Source organism: Ilyonectria robusta, assembly GCF_021365365.1.
Source record: "Ilyonectria robusta strain PMI_751 chromosome Unknown BGZ61scaffold_8, whole genome shotgun sequence".
NCBI classification, from domain to species: Eukaryota; Fungi; Ascomycota; class Sordariomycetes; order Hypocreales; family Nectriaceae; genus Ilyonectria; species Ilyonectria robusta.
Window position 1 is genome coordinate 760,205 of NW_025764442.1, and position 15,003 is coordinate 775,207.

Consider the following 15,003-nt stretch of genomic DNA (forward strand, 5'->3'; position numbering starts at 1 on the left):
CCATTCGGGATGAGTGACCGCGCCCTGTACGTCTTGGTGATGCTCAAGGACGGCTTCTTTTCCATCTTGGGTCTAGGCTTGGTGTTCCTTTCCACAAGCGGTATATTTAACAACTGTTATTGCTGGAGCGCCTACATGTGGCACCGCTTTCTTCCTGGGGACTGGGGCGAAGAGGCGTTTGTGCCACTCAGCACCGAACAAGCTTACGGCTTCAACGCGGTCAACATTTACTCGCACGTCGTCTTCGCCTGTCTTGGTGCTCAGCTTGCCTTTTTTGCCTTTGTTGTCTTCCTGTGGTGGGACGGCATCTATGTCGTGCGGTGGAACGAGGAGCGTTGCCGCCAAGAGTGGATCTCGGAGTCCAGCCGTCAAATAGAGCAGGATGAGGCAAGCTACTTGCTTTTCTGGTACAGGCAAAGTGAATATGACGAGGAGGAGAGAGTTCGGAGGCAAAGTCGCACTCAGTGGGACGAGGATCGTAGAAGGCGCTCTGCGGGACGTAGAAGCGACCGCATCATGTCTCAGAGCTAGACGCCGGGCTCTATGCAGCTAGAAGCTAGCGACGGACCTAGAGTGTTCTAATTTGCATTTTTCATCTTCAATCCTAAGCTACTTGTGCTTTATCCTTGGCCTGGGTAATTTTCTTGTGCTGCGGACAGGGGTGCAATTTCGACCACCAGTCACACCTCATCTAGGGTAGGACTTGCAGCTTGTTGAACTGCCGCTGCATCCGCTGCATCCGTCAAGTCAGAGTCTAAGGATCGGCGGTTCTATTGAGGAAGCTGAGGGAATATCCCTCTATGAATGCGGTGGGCATATTCCCAGCCCTTCCCTGGCCCTAGCCGTGGGGCTAGCTTGTCTCCGAGACCGCACTTTATCAAAACTTGAACGCCCAAGGTCGTGACACTTAGAATGCGACTAGAGTGAGACGGACAGATTATCGCCAATCCAATCGACAAGTTCAAAATCATCCGTGCCTAGAAGTCAATACAATTTTGACGAACAGGAAACTCTGTGAATTAGGTTACCCTGGAGCCACTGCCTTCCCCATCCTTACCCTGATCGGCCCATTCCTCCTTTGCCTCGCCTTATTAGAGTTCCTTCATACCTCCCATTTACTGCCTCTGTCTTAGCCTAGGCCATAAGCTAAGCCCTAGTAATCTCCTACAATCTACAGAACAATGTGCATAGATCCATCTTCCCGTATGTACTCATTAACCCTGTAACGATCTGACCTCATCGTAAAAGTCAGAGTTCCAGTAACCGATCTACGGCAATAGCTAACAAACTGCATTGTTTGCTTATTAAAGGGACCATCGCTCGTTAGCTTATTCAGACTGCTGGCGGTCTCGTCAAACGCTTTCATTTCAAGTTTGATATCATTCAGAGCCTCCTCGACGACTTGATTAAGGCCGGAATTCCCATTGGCGTGGAACTTGACTGGGATGATACTAATAATGTTGCCCTCCACCTAGTAACGTGCAGGGAATTAGCTTTCTGAAGACACGACCTGAATATGTGAAAGTTGTGGTCACTCACTATTTCTTTCTTAAGAGACAGTATGCCATTGATACTGTAGGGTTGCCTCTGATTAGTAACTGTGGACGAAGAGAAAACGAAGACAAACACTTACAGCACTAGAAGAATATTCGTCAAGCGCCAGAGATTGGTCATCTCTGTTGAGTTCATCAACCATTGGGGCAAGTGTGACTTGATAAAGTATTCGTGAAAGGCACAAGCAATGTAAACCCCGGAGTTGCCCATGCGCATTTCCATATACTCGTCTGGAGTAGGGACCTTGCCAGCACTGCGTTCTTCTTGTTCCATGCCGCATTGAGTGATGTATCGTTCGACTTCTTTGAATAGGCGAGAAAGTTGGTCTATCAAAATCCGTTAGAACCAGAAATTGACGATGATTGATCAGGGATATGTATGAGACTTACTGGCATCCATATGGGTGCGAAGCGTAAACGCCCATTCTTGGAAAAGTTTCATCGAGGCAACGGAACAAGTTGGTTTCTCGTCGGCCGTGCCCTGACAGAAGAAGCGGAGCAATCCTTTGTAGATGCGAGATACAACGGGGAACTTGGCAAGGAATGGGGGAAGGCTAGACTCTTGTTGATCGAGACACCAGCGAGCGAAGTCGAGTGATTGTTGTCTGTAGGTCTGAGCCAGATTGAGATCCGTGGAGTAGGCGGACTCGCCAGTGTCAATCTCGTCGTCCCAAACAAAGATCCAGAGGACAAAGAGTGCTACAGTTTGGAGATCGGTCCATCCTGTCTCACGATAACATCTGCCGAAGCGTAAGTAGAAAGCACCTCAGTAGGGGGAAGAAGGCCAGGAGCTTTTTGTATGAACTCACAATGCGGTGAACCAAGCAAAGTTACACTTTTTGACGCCACGTATCTTTCTTTCATCGTCAATCACACTGAAGCATTGTTAACCACAAGCCCGTCATGTACGGCTTCAAGGTGGGAAACAACCGTCTTACCTCTCAGCTTGCTTACCGATGAATAGACGGAGCTCTTCTTGGTGCTCGCTCGCATCCGACGGCCACTCGGAAAACCAGCTCGCCAAGTCTGGCAGCTTCATGGTTTGGCCGCGGCGTTGATTTCTCAACGCCTCGGCTTTCTCAAGTTTATTTTCCATTGTGTCAAGGAAGAGACTCCGTCAGAGACTGTTCAAGATATTCAGACCTAAAAGTTTGCAGAGTCGTACTTGCAAGAAAATAGCAAGAATGGTCGAAATTTGGAAAATGCGGCACCACCCGTTAACTAGTCAACATCCAAGCTTGCAATTTACGGTGAAACCCCGCGAGTACATAATTGATACCATTTGATGACGTTGATTCTCGGCAGTTAGCTTCGTCCCGTGGATCAGGCCATTGCGACCCCGGTTTACATGGAAGACTCGGCCTTTTTCCGCGATAGGGAGTCGTGCTGTTGACGCGTCCCTCCCTACGACCAACAAGCTACATGCAATATAACGGCAACACCCGTTTGCAATCCCATTTAGCGTGAAATCGTCATACCATCACCCGGGGCTGTGTGCCGCTAACTTGCTGGTAACGTCTCGTCTAGAACCTTAGATAGCTGCCGAATTACATAGCACTGATTGATTGACCGAGTCTATCACAGACCGACAGCGCAAGTGGATAACAATACTTATGAGGCAATTATCTTCGTATCTGCGTAGATGTACTTATTACTTGCATGCAGATGCACGTTGGGCGTACACACTCCACACGGCTCTGGGTGCAAGTACCAGCGGTCACATGAATGCGCGTACAAGCGGCCTAACGAACATCACTGTTGTGTCTTAATCGTGGCCGTGAATGAACTGATGAGGCTCTAGACAGTATTACATAGTTATATGTACTACGGGAAATGGCTAGCACCTCTACCATCGGCTGACTTAAGTGGTATCAATAGTTCGCTGAGTCTTTTTCTCCCCTATCGTTTAGAAGCCTTGTTCGGCGAATCCCCTGTCAAGGTGATCCGACGCCATTTCTTAGCTTCTTTGAGAATCCGTTACTTCCAACCGATCCAGCACATAGGTAGCTACATAACCGAGATACGCGCTCCTGCCTGGACGTTGCTGCCCAACTGACATCGCTTAATCCCATTGATTACACTAAGGCAGGCCAACTTCTATCCTCTCCACATCATCCCTGGGTATAGGGACTGATAGAAGAAGGTTTATACTATGAATTCATGGGTTTTCAGTGAAACCTAGCGAGAAATTCCGAGCTATAGCAATCGACTTCTCTCATTCGTTCATATCCTGGTTCGGCACTTCTGAGCTGCCTTAGCACGGCCAAAGGGATCCAAAGCAAGAACCCTGGCCGGACAGATGCGTTGGCTCAAGTCACACTGCCTGTTCTAGCCAATAAGACGATTGTCATTGGTACATCAAATTATTTTCCGAGTTTGGAGTAATACGGCTGTAAGTTTATTCTCCAGACAGCAGACCACGGGCGAGAGTATTATTTATGCTTAGTGCACAGGCTCGGTTGGATTTGATCAGTCTATCCATTGCGAACCAATACAAGCCACACATCACTTTCTTTCTCAATCATCACACGAACAATGCCCGACTCTATCGTGACGGGGGTCCAACCCCTGTTAGTATTGTACTTCGCATTAGCGCTCGTTGTCGTGTACATTTTTGGCCAGGGCCTTTATAATTTGTACTTGCATGCTCTTGGCACTATTCCTGGTCCAAAGCTTGCCGCTTTCAGTCGACTTTACGAATTCTGGTTTGATGTCATCCAAGATGGCCAATATCTGTGGGAGATTGGCCGGATGCACAACAAATATGGTAATTTGTCTATCAATGCCCACGAACCCGTCACCAGTTGGCGCTAACTCTAGCTTTGCAAAGGTCCCATCGTACGCATCGGTCCGAACGTAATCTATATCCGTGACCTATCGTACTACAGTACTATCTATGCTGGCGGAAGCCGAATAGTGGACAAAGACGCGTTGACTGTGGGGTCATTCAGCATGCCTTCCTCGTCCATCGCCACCATTGATCACAATCTCCATCGAGCACGCCGGGGCTATTTGAATCAGTACTTTTCTAAACGATCCGTCGTGTCTCTTGAGCCGATCATCCATGAGCGTGTTGACAAGTTGTGTCAGCGCCTGGAGCGTTTCATGTCTACCGGAGAGACAGTCAGTCTCGACCGTGCATTTTCGGCGTTGACGGGCGACATCATCTGTCGTAAATTGTACGGTTCTCATTTTGACTTTTTGGATATCCCGGACTTTAGAATATTCGCAACTGAAGCAGTCACGGCAATCTCCTCGTTTGTTCATTTGGCCCGTTTTTCCCCTACTGTGGTTGCAACTCTGAGGAACTCACTACTCTGGTTCTAGCGAACATTCTTACTAATCTTAACAGGGTACACTCTTCTTCAGCAGGACATCAAAACTCAGATTAATATTGCTTCCAACAAGGAAAAGGGAGAACAGGTTGATTCAGTCATGCTGTCAACGCTAATTGACTCTCATGTCCCACCTGCAGAGAGATCAGTAAGCCGTCTGGTAGATGAGGGGACTGCTATCTTATTGGCGGGTACAGAAACTACAGCCAGAGCTCTCAGCATTGCCATGTTCTATCTGCTGGACCAGAAAGAATGTTTGACAAAGCTTCGGCAAGAATTGATTGCTTTGCCAGCTCATGAGATAAATTGGTTCCCGCTGTCACTGCTTGAGCCCCTTCCATATCTGGTTAGTATTAACCTTCATTCATTCCAGAAAGCCATTGACATGCGTTATAGAATGGGGTGGTCAATGAGGCTTTGCGCCTCTCGTTCGGGCCTATCGGTCCCTTACCAAGGGTCTCGCCAAAACAACATTTACAATACGGGGAGTACCTCATTCCAGCAGGCGTAAGTACATAAATTTATTGCACGATGCAAATGATTTCGTAATTGACAAGACGTCAGACACCGGTCAGCCAATCAACCTATTATGTCCACACAGATCCGAGCATTTTCCCCGAGCCCTTCAACTTTGATCCTGAACGATGGATTAAAGCAACTGAATCTGGAATAAACTTGCAGAAGTACCTTGTGAGCTTTACGAAGGGGAGTCGGCAGTGTATTGGCATTCAGTAAGTTAATTCTCAATTTATTCTACGAGTCGTTGATACACGGGCGCTAATCCCATGGAAGAATGGCCTACGCAGAAATGTATACTACTCTGGCAAGAATTGTATCCTCATTTGACATGGATCTTTTTGAAACTACAAAAGAGGATGTCACTGTACACTGCGAAAGAGTTCTTGCCTATCCTAAGCAGCCCAGATTTGGCACGGCTGCGATCGGACAAGTTAAAGTCAAAGTTACTGGGAAGCGTAGTGTCTGAGCTTGCCATAATAGCCTACAATTAAATAGTTGCTTGGAAGTGGAAGGCTAAGAGTAGCAAGGAGTGGTGGAATATCACTCATTAGTGAGGATGTCTAGAGAGAAGCATGGCATGATGCAAGATCGTTCAAACTCGAATGCCAGTTTGTTATACACTCATACTAGCAAACCGCTTGATGAAGCTGTTCACCTCAGCCATAGAATCTTGATCCAATTCCCCTTCACTCTCCTTGGCCAACGGCATTTGTTCTTCAAGCATCAGCTTGGCTAACGACCAATATTCGTCCGCATGCTGAAAGAAGCCGATGGAACTAGTGGGTGAAGACGCGGTTTGCTCTATGCGTAGATCCCAGAGGAGGCTCCAACGTGATAAAGCTCGTTCCAAGGGTGTTTTGTTAATTGAAAGGGTGCAAGCTACGCTGGCATTGAAGATGATTTCATGGAGAGCTTCAGAAGTTAGTTTCTGCGCGGTTGCAAGGTGTCGAATCGGAGACAAGAGAAAAAAAGCAATACAAGTTCAACATACCGGATATCAGAATAAAAAGGTCTAGATGGTTGAGCTGGCCGAATTTAGAAGCGGAGTTGTCGCCCCAGTCATCCCCCATTAACAAACGTACTCCTTGCTCCATAGAGGGAATTTTGGAGACAGATTGAACCCAAAGTTCTTCTTGTTGAGGCTCAAAGTTCAGCGTTGAAAACAATCCTTCGTCGCACGGAAGGCTACCCGTCATCTCGCTCAAGGTCAATCGTGGAGGCGTTCGGTGGAAAATGGTGTGTGATGAGTCTACGAGAAAGATCCAGGTCATCAACCTGAGTCAAATATATCGTGAGAAATGAGATAAATAAACCTTTATATATCTCTACTAACCTTATACCCTCTTCATCTTTAATAAATGCCCTATGATCTGAGTCATCTGACGGAAAACCGCGATCCAAGTTGGTATTGTCGTGTCTCAGCTTTGGGAGGCCAAGGTGGCGGCTAGCTGAGATGATATCCACGTATCGATGAAGTCGTACTCTGTGTCGTGAGTCTCGGTGATGGTCCCAGTGTTGAGGTATGGAAATGATAAACCCCGCTTGGAGTGGCTCAATGCCGAGGATAGATGTCGTACGCGAAGGTGGATCGAGGAGCCGTCGAAAGGCCTCGTGTCGAAATATATAGTTTTCTGCAGCGTTGAGACAAACCCGCGCTGCCTCTGCGCTTTCAGTCGAGGAATATATCGCCCCGACGAGAATGACGGCGGTTATAAGCGGAGTGAAAGCGGTCAAAAGATTGAATGACGGCCGGTGTAGCATAGGACAATGTCGATGCCAATTCTCAAAGTACGATTGGATGAATTCGTCAACTTTTTCCACTGCGAATATAAGCTCGGCTGATTTTGAGACTGTCGCTTCATGATCGGCCGAGCTTTCATCGCTGGAGTTTGATCTCAGCGCCGATATAATCTCGGTCATCCGCAATTCCACTTGACAGTCCTTGTAATGTGATTGGCGGGATGTTCCTTCTTGGACGGTGCCTTCCCGGGCGGTTCTGGATTGAGTGTTGAAAGTCAAGAAAGAACTGAGTGATTCATTCTCGGCAAACTCAAATGAGCCACTGTCTTCCAAGTGAGCCCAAAACCAGGTATCAAGGATGCCGTAGACGTCGGAATCGGGAAGGCCTGGTTCTAAGCTGTCAAGATCTTGATTGCTACCAGTCGATTCGTTGAGGCCTTCTCTACTCGCAGCAGACGAATTGAAGTATTCTTGAAGGGTGTTGTTGCGTGGATTAGTGTAGCGGAGGAGGAAAGACATCTTTGTAATCTTGGGCTCTGTCAATCGCACGCTGCAGCTGGAATTCGTGTCCAAGAATGTACTGTTTGAGTCAAAACTTGAAATAGAAGCGGAAGCTTTGCGAGATATTCCATCCCGGCTTGGTTGCTGAGGTGTCGACTGGGACTGTTCGCCGGGAACTCGGGAATACGTGCAAGTACGTTCCCGATGCAAACAGCCGGAACACGGTTGGCCACGGTCGCATGCACCCCTCAAAAGGGCACAAGGATCGCAGGCTTGGAACTTCCGGCCTCTTTTTAGCGGAGATGGAATTTGCTGTCCATTCTTCCTCGCACACGTCTTGGAATGTCGACGGGCTGAATCCCTATTGTTCTCTTGTGTGGGTTAAGACCAAAGCGAGTCACTGCATGGGGGAACGTACGATCTTGTGAATTCACTCTGACAAAATGGGCATTTGAATTGCCGTTGCTCTGTGTCTGAGCCTCTCCATATTAGTTTTGCGTGTCTTCGCAATCGGCTGCGTCTTGCACGTACGAGTTCGTTCATGGCGGCGAAGGTGAGCGCCACGCACAAACGCAGCGGGACAAACTGAGCAAGAATAAGCTCTCCGATTTTCTACCATGATAACGCTGTAAGATGTTGTAGGCAAGCTCGATTCCGGCTTCACGAGGCTTATGTTGACCGCATATCGATAGTCGTCCGAAACGGGAGTCGAAGAGGCAATTCGGAATCGACGTCAGAATCAAGGTGCGGGGTCCCCGCAAGGCCTGATGGGCTATCCCCCTTCAGGATAGCAATTACGACTGTGAGAGTTCTCTAATTCTTGCTTGTTACATCCATCTGTGCGATTGTCCAATTATACGCGCCCAAGAAAACCCCACAGAGGAGGTGGGAATAGTCCGCCCCGCGGGTGGGTTTACTCCAAGCTTGACATGTTCGGCATGAACGGACCCTTCAACTGCCGTTCGTCGAAGCAGCCAATTATGACCCCAGCATTTCAAACGAGAGAGGTTGCGGTGTGAATCCCGATGCGTCTCGAATCTCAAAAGCCTTGAACCGTGGAATCGCCAATGTGGGTTTTACCCGCCAGTCGAGGAGGATAAAAGGCAATGGCAGGACCATATATTTCAAGAGAATGAACGAGACTACCTACTTCAAAGACTGTGACTTCGAGCTCAAAACCACTGATATTTGAACTCTTTTGACCATGTCAGCTACCGAGTACCACAACCTCACTTCGAAGTGGCCTGTCGCCTTTGACCTGGCTGGCTCTGACTCCCCATGCCGACTCGAAGGTGAAGTCGCCGACCTTGTGGTCTTGGGAGAAATCCCCTCCGCTATTGATGGCACCTTCTATCGAGTGATGTGCGACCCCTTTGTTCCTCCCCATCCCAACAACGTGCCCCTCGATGGCGATGGCAACATCTCGGCGTTTCGAATTCGCAATGGCCGCGTGGATATGAAAATGAAGTACGTCGAGACGGAACGTTACATGCTTGAAAGACGAGCACAGAAGGCACTCTTCGGCCTCTACCGCAACCCATTCACGCACCACCCATGCGTCAGGGCCGCCGTTGACTCAACTGCGAACACAAACCTCGTCTACTGGGCCGGCCATCTGCTAGCACTCAAGGAAGGCGGGCTGCCTTACGCCGTCGACCCAGATACACTCGAAACACGTTTCCACGATCCCTTCAAGAACCAGGTCAAGGCCAAGACCTTTACGGCTCATCCCAAATACGACCCGTACTCGGACGAGTTGGTCGTTTTTGGCTACGAAGCCAAAGGCCTCGCAACCAAGGACATTGTCATCTACGCCCTCGACAAAGATGGAAAGAAGCATGACGAGCAATGGGTTGAGTCGCCATGGTGCGCCCCAATTCATGACTGTGTCATCACGCCCAACTGGATTGTCCTTCTGCTTTGGCCTTTCGAGGCTAACGTGGCACGGATGAAGGCTGGCAAGCAACATTGGGCCTGGGATTATAACCTCCCAGCCACATTTATCGTCGTTCCCAGACGAAAGACCACGCCGCTTCCCACGGGCTGGAAACAAGGCGAATACAGGGTCTACTCGTGGGAGAACAGCATGCTGATCCACACGGGAGGCGCATGGGAGGGCAAGGACGCCAAACTCTACGTTGAGTCCTCGCGCGTGCATGATAACGCGTTCCCTTTCTTCCCTCCAGATGATGGGAGAATGCCTGCACCAGATGCAAAGGCCGACTTTGTTCGTTGGGAGATTGACTTGACTCAACCAACTGGCACCAAGGTTCGAGACCCGCTCATGATCCTGGACGTGCCATCGGAATTCCCACGCATTGATGAGCGCTTCATGACAAAGGAAACCGAGTATGTATTCCTCAACGTCTTCATTCCCACTCAGTCGAACGGGGGCAAGAACCTCTTCCACGGCCTCAACGGCCTGGCTATGCACAATCACAAGACTGGGAAAACGCGCAGGTTCTATGCCGGCGATAACTCCCTCGTGCAGGAGCCCATCTTCATTCCTCGTTCTGCCGATGCACCGGAAGGCGATGGATGGGTCATCGCCATGATCGAGAGGCGTGACGCCAATCGCAATGACTTGGTTATTCTTGACACCAAGGAGTTTGAGACGCCGATTGCCATCGTCCAGCTTCCTATGCATGTAAAGGCACAGATTCATGGGAACTGGGTTGATGCATCAAGTCTGGGAGAGTGGGTAAGCATGGTTCGGGAGGTTCCTGAGGTCAAGATCAGCAATCAGGGCGCATTGGAACCGCTGGGTTGAGACAGACGGGGTATCTTCAATTGACTTTTTGGAAGACTGCAAATGATCCATTTTGTCGCTTATGATAGCCAAATCAATTTCCATTTCGTCTCACATTCTCGTTTATCATTGCTTGTTTGGTAGAGAGGGCCATTCGCAGCTTGGAATGATGTTGGCAATCTAGCTCTGAGATCATGGGCGATGCAAATGTCAGCTGCATCACTCAGCCACAAAGGGAAATCCAGCATTCTCGGTCTAACTTAACTGAAGTACCTACACAGGCCAAAATGAACAGGTACGCAATCCGCTTAGCCCTGCTCTTCCGGATGACTCACCCACCGTAGCGCGACGCAGTAAGCAGCCGTAGTCCATGTGCCAGCTCTGAAGAACATAGAAAAGAACATAAATGAGCAATTCACTTTTGCGTTCCTTACGACTCCTTATTTTATACCTTATTGCGACAGCTGCCAGAAATGGTGTCTTTGGAGGAATTGCCGACAGAACTCCACTGCTCCATCGTCCGGCTGCTCGACCCCATCAGTCTCATTGCGATCAGCCAAGCCAGCACCCATTTCCGTTGCCTTATCGAACCGAAGCAGAAACATTTTGTAGAAAGACTGCTGGCTCTCGAAAGTTTGGACAAGTACGGTGGACCTTCTCCCGTTTTTCGCTCGCGAGACAATCACCTCAGCCCAGGATGGGATGGAAAAGAATGGAGTACGATACGCTGGGCATGCACTGATTGTCTCCGCCTCCTTCCCCATCAGTACTTCGACAACCATTCTGTCCTACGACTCGGTTATCGGAAGCTAATTCCCGGCTCTTTGGCTTCCATGGCGATTACTAGTTGGGAGCCTGATGGGCACATACGCCGACTGAGACGTCATCTGCGGAATGGTGAGACCCAAGCGGCCTCGTTGAGCGAAAAGACGCTCCGGAAACGATACTTCGTTTGTGTCACGGCCGGCGAAGGTTCGCAGGGCTTCGTTGGTGTCACCTCGGCGACCACACTCGAGCTCTACAAAAGGTGTGGAATCAGTGAATTTGAGGGGATGAGCCTGGCGGAATTCGAGAAGGTCACAACAGCCCATAAACTACAAATATTCGACAAAAACGCACTGGCTATCGAACTTGAGCGCTGCGGCAATAAGCGCCGCCTACGAAGGTGCAATGAGTGTCGATATCTCCGAGGACAGTTGAAGCCGAGGGCCAATGGATACGGCGGTACCTCTAAATTGCCAATAGTTCCCAGCCGACAAGTTGCATTCGCAAACCACTTGGATCGATGGTTCCCAGGATTCTCAAACTGGTTGGAAAGCAAGCGTCCTACGGTCGCACTACCATTGTTCCGAATTTATCGTAAAAATGCCTACGATCAGCCTTGGACTTTGTATATGGTGCGCTGCCCTGGATGTGCCTGCTGGAAAGAAATCCGGGACTTTCGATTCGGCGGGATATATCCGCATTGGAAACCTGTCACAGCCACGGGTACCCGAGGTGGAAGCCAAACTTGGGACAGCAGGGACATCACCGAGTCGCTTCTGAACGAATCGAGGTGTAATCGCTGTTTTGCGCGGGAGAATGGCCGCCAATGTCTGAACAAAGTGCTTCTCGACTGGATCCAACATCTCATCCGTATCCAACTCGCCGTGCTCTCCCATCAACTAAACAGCGGCTGGGGTAAATTGAGCACCGTACGAGCTGGAGCACCCCAGGAATACAACAGCGAGATAAAGCACATCCTGAGGCATATGCCCTGCTCTCGCCTGGGCATCTTTGACATAGTTAGTTATGCCGACGTAGCGCTGCTTAGGCTTGGTCAAACGCAGTGGAAGGATCTTTGGGAAAGGACGAAGCGACAGGGCGACACTGGCTGGGCCGGTGAGGATATGGACGCATGGTGTGAGGAGTGGATTCGTGAATTTGACGACACGGAGGCGCACTGGCGATGGCTGATGGCATGTAGGGACGAGCTCGAGGAAAGTGCTGGGGTTTTGGCGGAGTGGGCACTGAGTAGGGATGGCGACGCATTTGCTTAGGTGTTGTAAAAGCTCGTATCGTTACGGATGATCAGGAACGTCGGCAAGCTGCCAACTCTGTACTCAGTGTTAGTTGCAATGGTCTTTCGGTGGTCATGGAGTCTCAAGCTGCCTGCGAAACAACATCCGTAGAATTAAAAAAAAAATGGGAGATATCTTAGCACTCAGTCGACAATGTCATGCCCCAAGAAGACGACTGGAGGACGAGTGGAAGCGTGATCTGGGCCAACGCTGCTTGCGACGCAATCTTTCCCACATCTTGACCGAAAACAACAATCATATCGGCTTGCAGTTTCAACCGAAACTCTTCGTGTGCCTCTTGGGAGTGGAACGTGTTGGACCATCAGCTCGTCTCAAGGGTTCGAAAGTCCAGCCGAATCGTTGATGGAATCGTTGGTCAGAAGCCACCGCGCAATGCCGTTCTCTCTGATGTCAGCACCCTTTTAACGCTTGCTGTCGGCTTGAGTGAGACGTACTCCATCAAGACCAGCCACGGTCTCACAGTCGCAGCGATGCCTCGTTTCGTGATTTCGGATGTCTGCGTACTGAGCTCCTTGGATTGGGAACTGGCCCTTGTGCGGCGTCAAGGACTGGAGGCGGCGGCCAGCATTTAACGTGGGCAAGTTGCCTGATGGTGTCTTTCCTTCTCCTCCCCGGCTGAGCGTGCTCTTCTTCTTCATAGAATCTTCTATACGGAGGGGGTTGTCGATCTTGATAGTATCGGGAGGGATTTTGTCGTTTTCGTCGTCGTACCTGGCCGTCATCGCGATCTGCCAAGGGCCTGAGCCCGAAATATGTTAGCAATCTGTGTAGAACCAGACAACGCATAACCTGGTGTAGATCGTTCAGCCAACGGACTCGCCAACCTTTGAAATATAGTCTGCTGTTACTCTCTTAGTTGTAGATTCTTCATGACGCCGAGCCCATGCTTCCAGGCCAACGTACCTGGCAGAAATGCTCTGGTGATGTGACAAGCCAACACTCCCCATCAAGCCCGCATTCTCAAGTTCTTGGTCGTCAGTCTCTCGAGAGAGATCATGTTTGGTATCGAGCAGTCGATACAAATGTTTTGGTCGAATCACCTAAGCTGGGTAGAGCAGTGTCTCTGGTCAGTGAGGGGACGATGAAGTTCAAAGCAGTGTTTTTCTCTCACGCGAGGTCCACGGACATACCAGTTCTGCCAGGGATGATCAGGGCAGTCTTCAGACGATGGAGAGCCAGCTAAGGGCTTTGGCATCTTCGGGAGCCTGCATGTTCTCGCCGTCTCTTGGCGAAGACTGGTCGGATCCCCTTCGTCCTTCCTCTCGCCAGGCAACACCTGTCTTTCCCCTGAAAGACAAATGGAGCCCAGGGCATCAGAAAATCCAGCAGATAATCCCAAAGCGCCCTTGGAAGAGCATCATGTGGATCTGCCAAGTATACCAAGGCTCGGAGGAATCTGCGGCTCTCTGGTGGAAGTAGCAAAACGAACCCCCCCCCCCCCCCCCCCCCTTCCTAGGTGAATATTCTCGGCGATAGAATGAAAGGGAGCTCACACATTAAGCAGAGGCCGCACTTGTCGTTTCTTCGGGTAATCGGTTCGAAGTTGTCGAGCGTATCGCGTCGCGTTCTGAAAAGAAGGGCACATTGGGAGCATCGAGAAGCACTTAATCTTGGGTCTCTGTGGCGGGAATTTTAATTAGCAACAGCCAAGTGCTTGCAAGACCTGTCACGTCGAATCTGTGGCATGAGATACAATTTTGGGCTTACTGAAAGCTGGTTGAGAAGGGGTTCTTTCGTGGGAGTGTGGGTAATGTCGTCGTGATTGTTGGTGTTGTTGGCAGGTTTGGGGAGGTGGCCTGCCACCCCAAGCCCCTCCAGGCCACTACCACCTGGCGTCCAGAGCACCACCCACCACAGCAGGCTGGAAATAGACCGAAGCATCAAGAGAGGCGCAAAATTTCCGTGCAACAGAGCATTCTAGTGTTGTACAATGGTGTTTTTTTTTCATTGGGGAGTCATCGAGACAACCAGATCCTGGCGCGGAGGATCCTACCCGTCGATCCACGCACGGCAAAGATTGCTTCCTCTTCCGTGCCTCGCCAGGACACAACTTTTTACTACTTCACTATTTAAGACAGTGCTTTGTGAGGTCGGTACAAAGAACTTCAACCGTAACCCTCCAAGGAACATTACATGAAGGGATCGAGAAGGACGAGGGGGGAGGCGCCACACAGCAGCACAAAGACGGAGACCGGGGCCACTAGTGAACAGAGCCCACGAGGACAATAGAACAGTACTAGACCATCCAATTTCCGCATCTAGATACGTTGAGGCTATTCGCCACTCCCAGCACGGGACACAATAAGGCAACAATGGCTGATGCCATGCTCCAACCACCCCCTTTCGGCCACGCCACCTGACAGGACATCAGCCTAAAGCAGCCTCGTCTTCTCACCTTGAAGCGGAGCACATGCACATGCAAACGCCCTATTGCCCACGGGGAAAAGCTCCCCTCCGTTTGCTGTGGCGGGTCAAGCCCTGAAAGCCTTCGGTCCACATTGGTTCACCGAGGAGGGCCACAACGC

At 50.0% G+C, this 15,003-nt stretch overlaps 6 protein-coding genes across 6 annotated transcripts; 4 read left to right on the forward strand and 2 right to left on the reverse strand.

The window, feature by feature from the left end:
- Positions 1 to 9: 9 nt before the first annotated feature.
- Positions 10 to 561, forward strand: BGZ61DRAFT_587625 (uncharacterized protein; the record flags this gene model as incomplete). The annotated part of the gene is made up of 1 exon (XM_046256495.1): positions 10 to 561. The coding sequence occupies one exon, from the start codon at positions 10 to 12 to the stop codon at positions 529 to 531; it is 522 nt and encodes a 173-aa protein (XP_046105327.1). The 3' UTR covers positions 532 to 561.
- A 610-nt stretch (positions 562 to 1,171) lies between these two features.
- On the reverse strand, positions 1,172 to 2,649 carry BGZ61DRAFT_531617 (isoprenoid synthase domain-containing protein; the record flags this gene model as incomplete). Its single annotated transcript, XM_046253735.1, has 6 exons — positions 1,172 to 1,471; positions 1,540 to 1,573; positions 1,634 to 1,880; positions 1,944 to 2,293; positions 2,363 to 2,428; positions 2,492 to 2,649. The coding sequence occupies 6 exons, from the start codon at positions 2,647 to 2,649 to the stop codon at positions 1,172 to 1,174; spliced, it is 1,155 nt and encodes a 384-aa protein (XP_046105328.1).
- A 1,439-nt stretch (positions 2,650 to 4,088) lies between these two features.
- BGZ61DRAFT_493319 (cytochrome P450 monooxygenase) lies at positions 4,089 to 5,873 on the forward strand (the record flags this gene model as incomplete). Its single annotated transcript, XM_046250636.1, has 6 exons — positions 4,089 to 4,320; positions 4,384 to 4,841; positions 4,881 to 5,234; positions 5,285 to 5,395; positions 5,453 to 5,619; positions 5,681 to 5,873. The coding sequence occupies 6 exons, from the start codon at positions 4,089 to 4,091 to the stop codon at positions 5,871 to 5,873; spliced, it is 1,515 nt and encodes a 504-aa protein (XP_046105329.1).
- On the reverse strand, positions 5,851 to 8,267 carry BGZ61DRAFT_576055 (uncharacterized protein; the record flags this gene model as incomplete). Its single annotated transcript, XM_046256212.1, has 5 exons — positions 5,851 to 5,888; positions 6,035 to 6,319; positions 6,399 to 6,682; positions 6,741 to 8,019; positions 8,180 to 8,267. The coding sequence occupies 5 exons, from the start codon at positions 8,265 to 8,267 to the stop codon at positions 5,851 to 5,853; spliced, it is 1,974 nt and encodes a 657-aa protein (XP_046105330.1).
- A 585-nt stretch (positions 8,268 to 8,852) lies between these two features.
- Positions 8,853 to 10,418, forward strand: BGZ61DRAFT_350203 (lignostilbene dioxygenase; the record flags this gene model as incomplete). The annotated part of the gene is made up of 1 exon (XM_046240209.1): positions 8,853 to 10,418. The coding sequence occupies one exon, from the start codon at positions 8,853 to 8,855 to the stop codon at positions 10,416 to 10,418; it is 1,566 nt and encodes a 521-aa protein (XP_046105331.1).
- A 373-nt stretch (positions 10,419 to 10,791) lies between these two features.
- Positions 10,792 to 12,598, forward strand: BGZ61DRAFT_449900 (uncharacterized protein). The gene has a single exon (XM_046245672.1). It carries the CDS (start codon positions 10,871 to 10,873, stop codon positions 12,434 to 12,436), a length of 1,566 nt encoding a protein of 521 aa, XP_046105332.1. The 5' UTR covers positions 10,792 to 10,870; the 3' UTR covers positions 12,437 to 12,598.
- Positions 12,599 to 15,003: the final 2,405 nt, after the last annotated feature.

Excerpts from the sequence above, each read along its gene's own strand:
- BGZ61DRAFT_449900 (XM_046245672.1), top strand. The coding sequence starts at position 10,871 with ATGGTGTCTTTGGAGGAATTGCCGACAGAACTCCACTGCTCCATCGTC.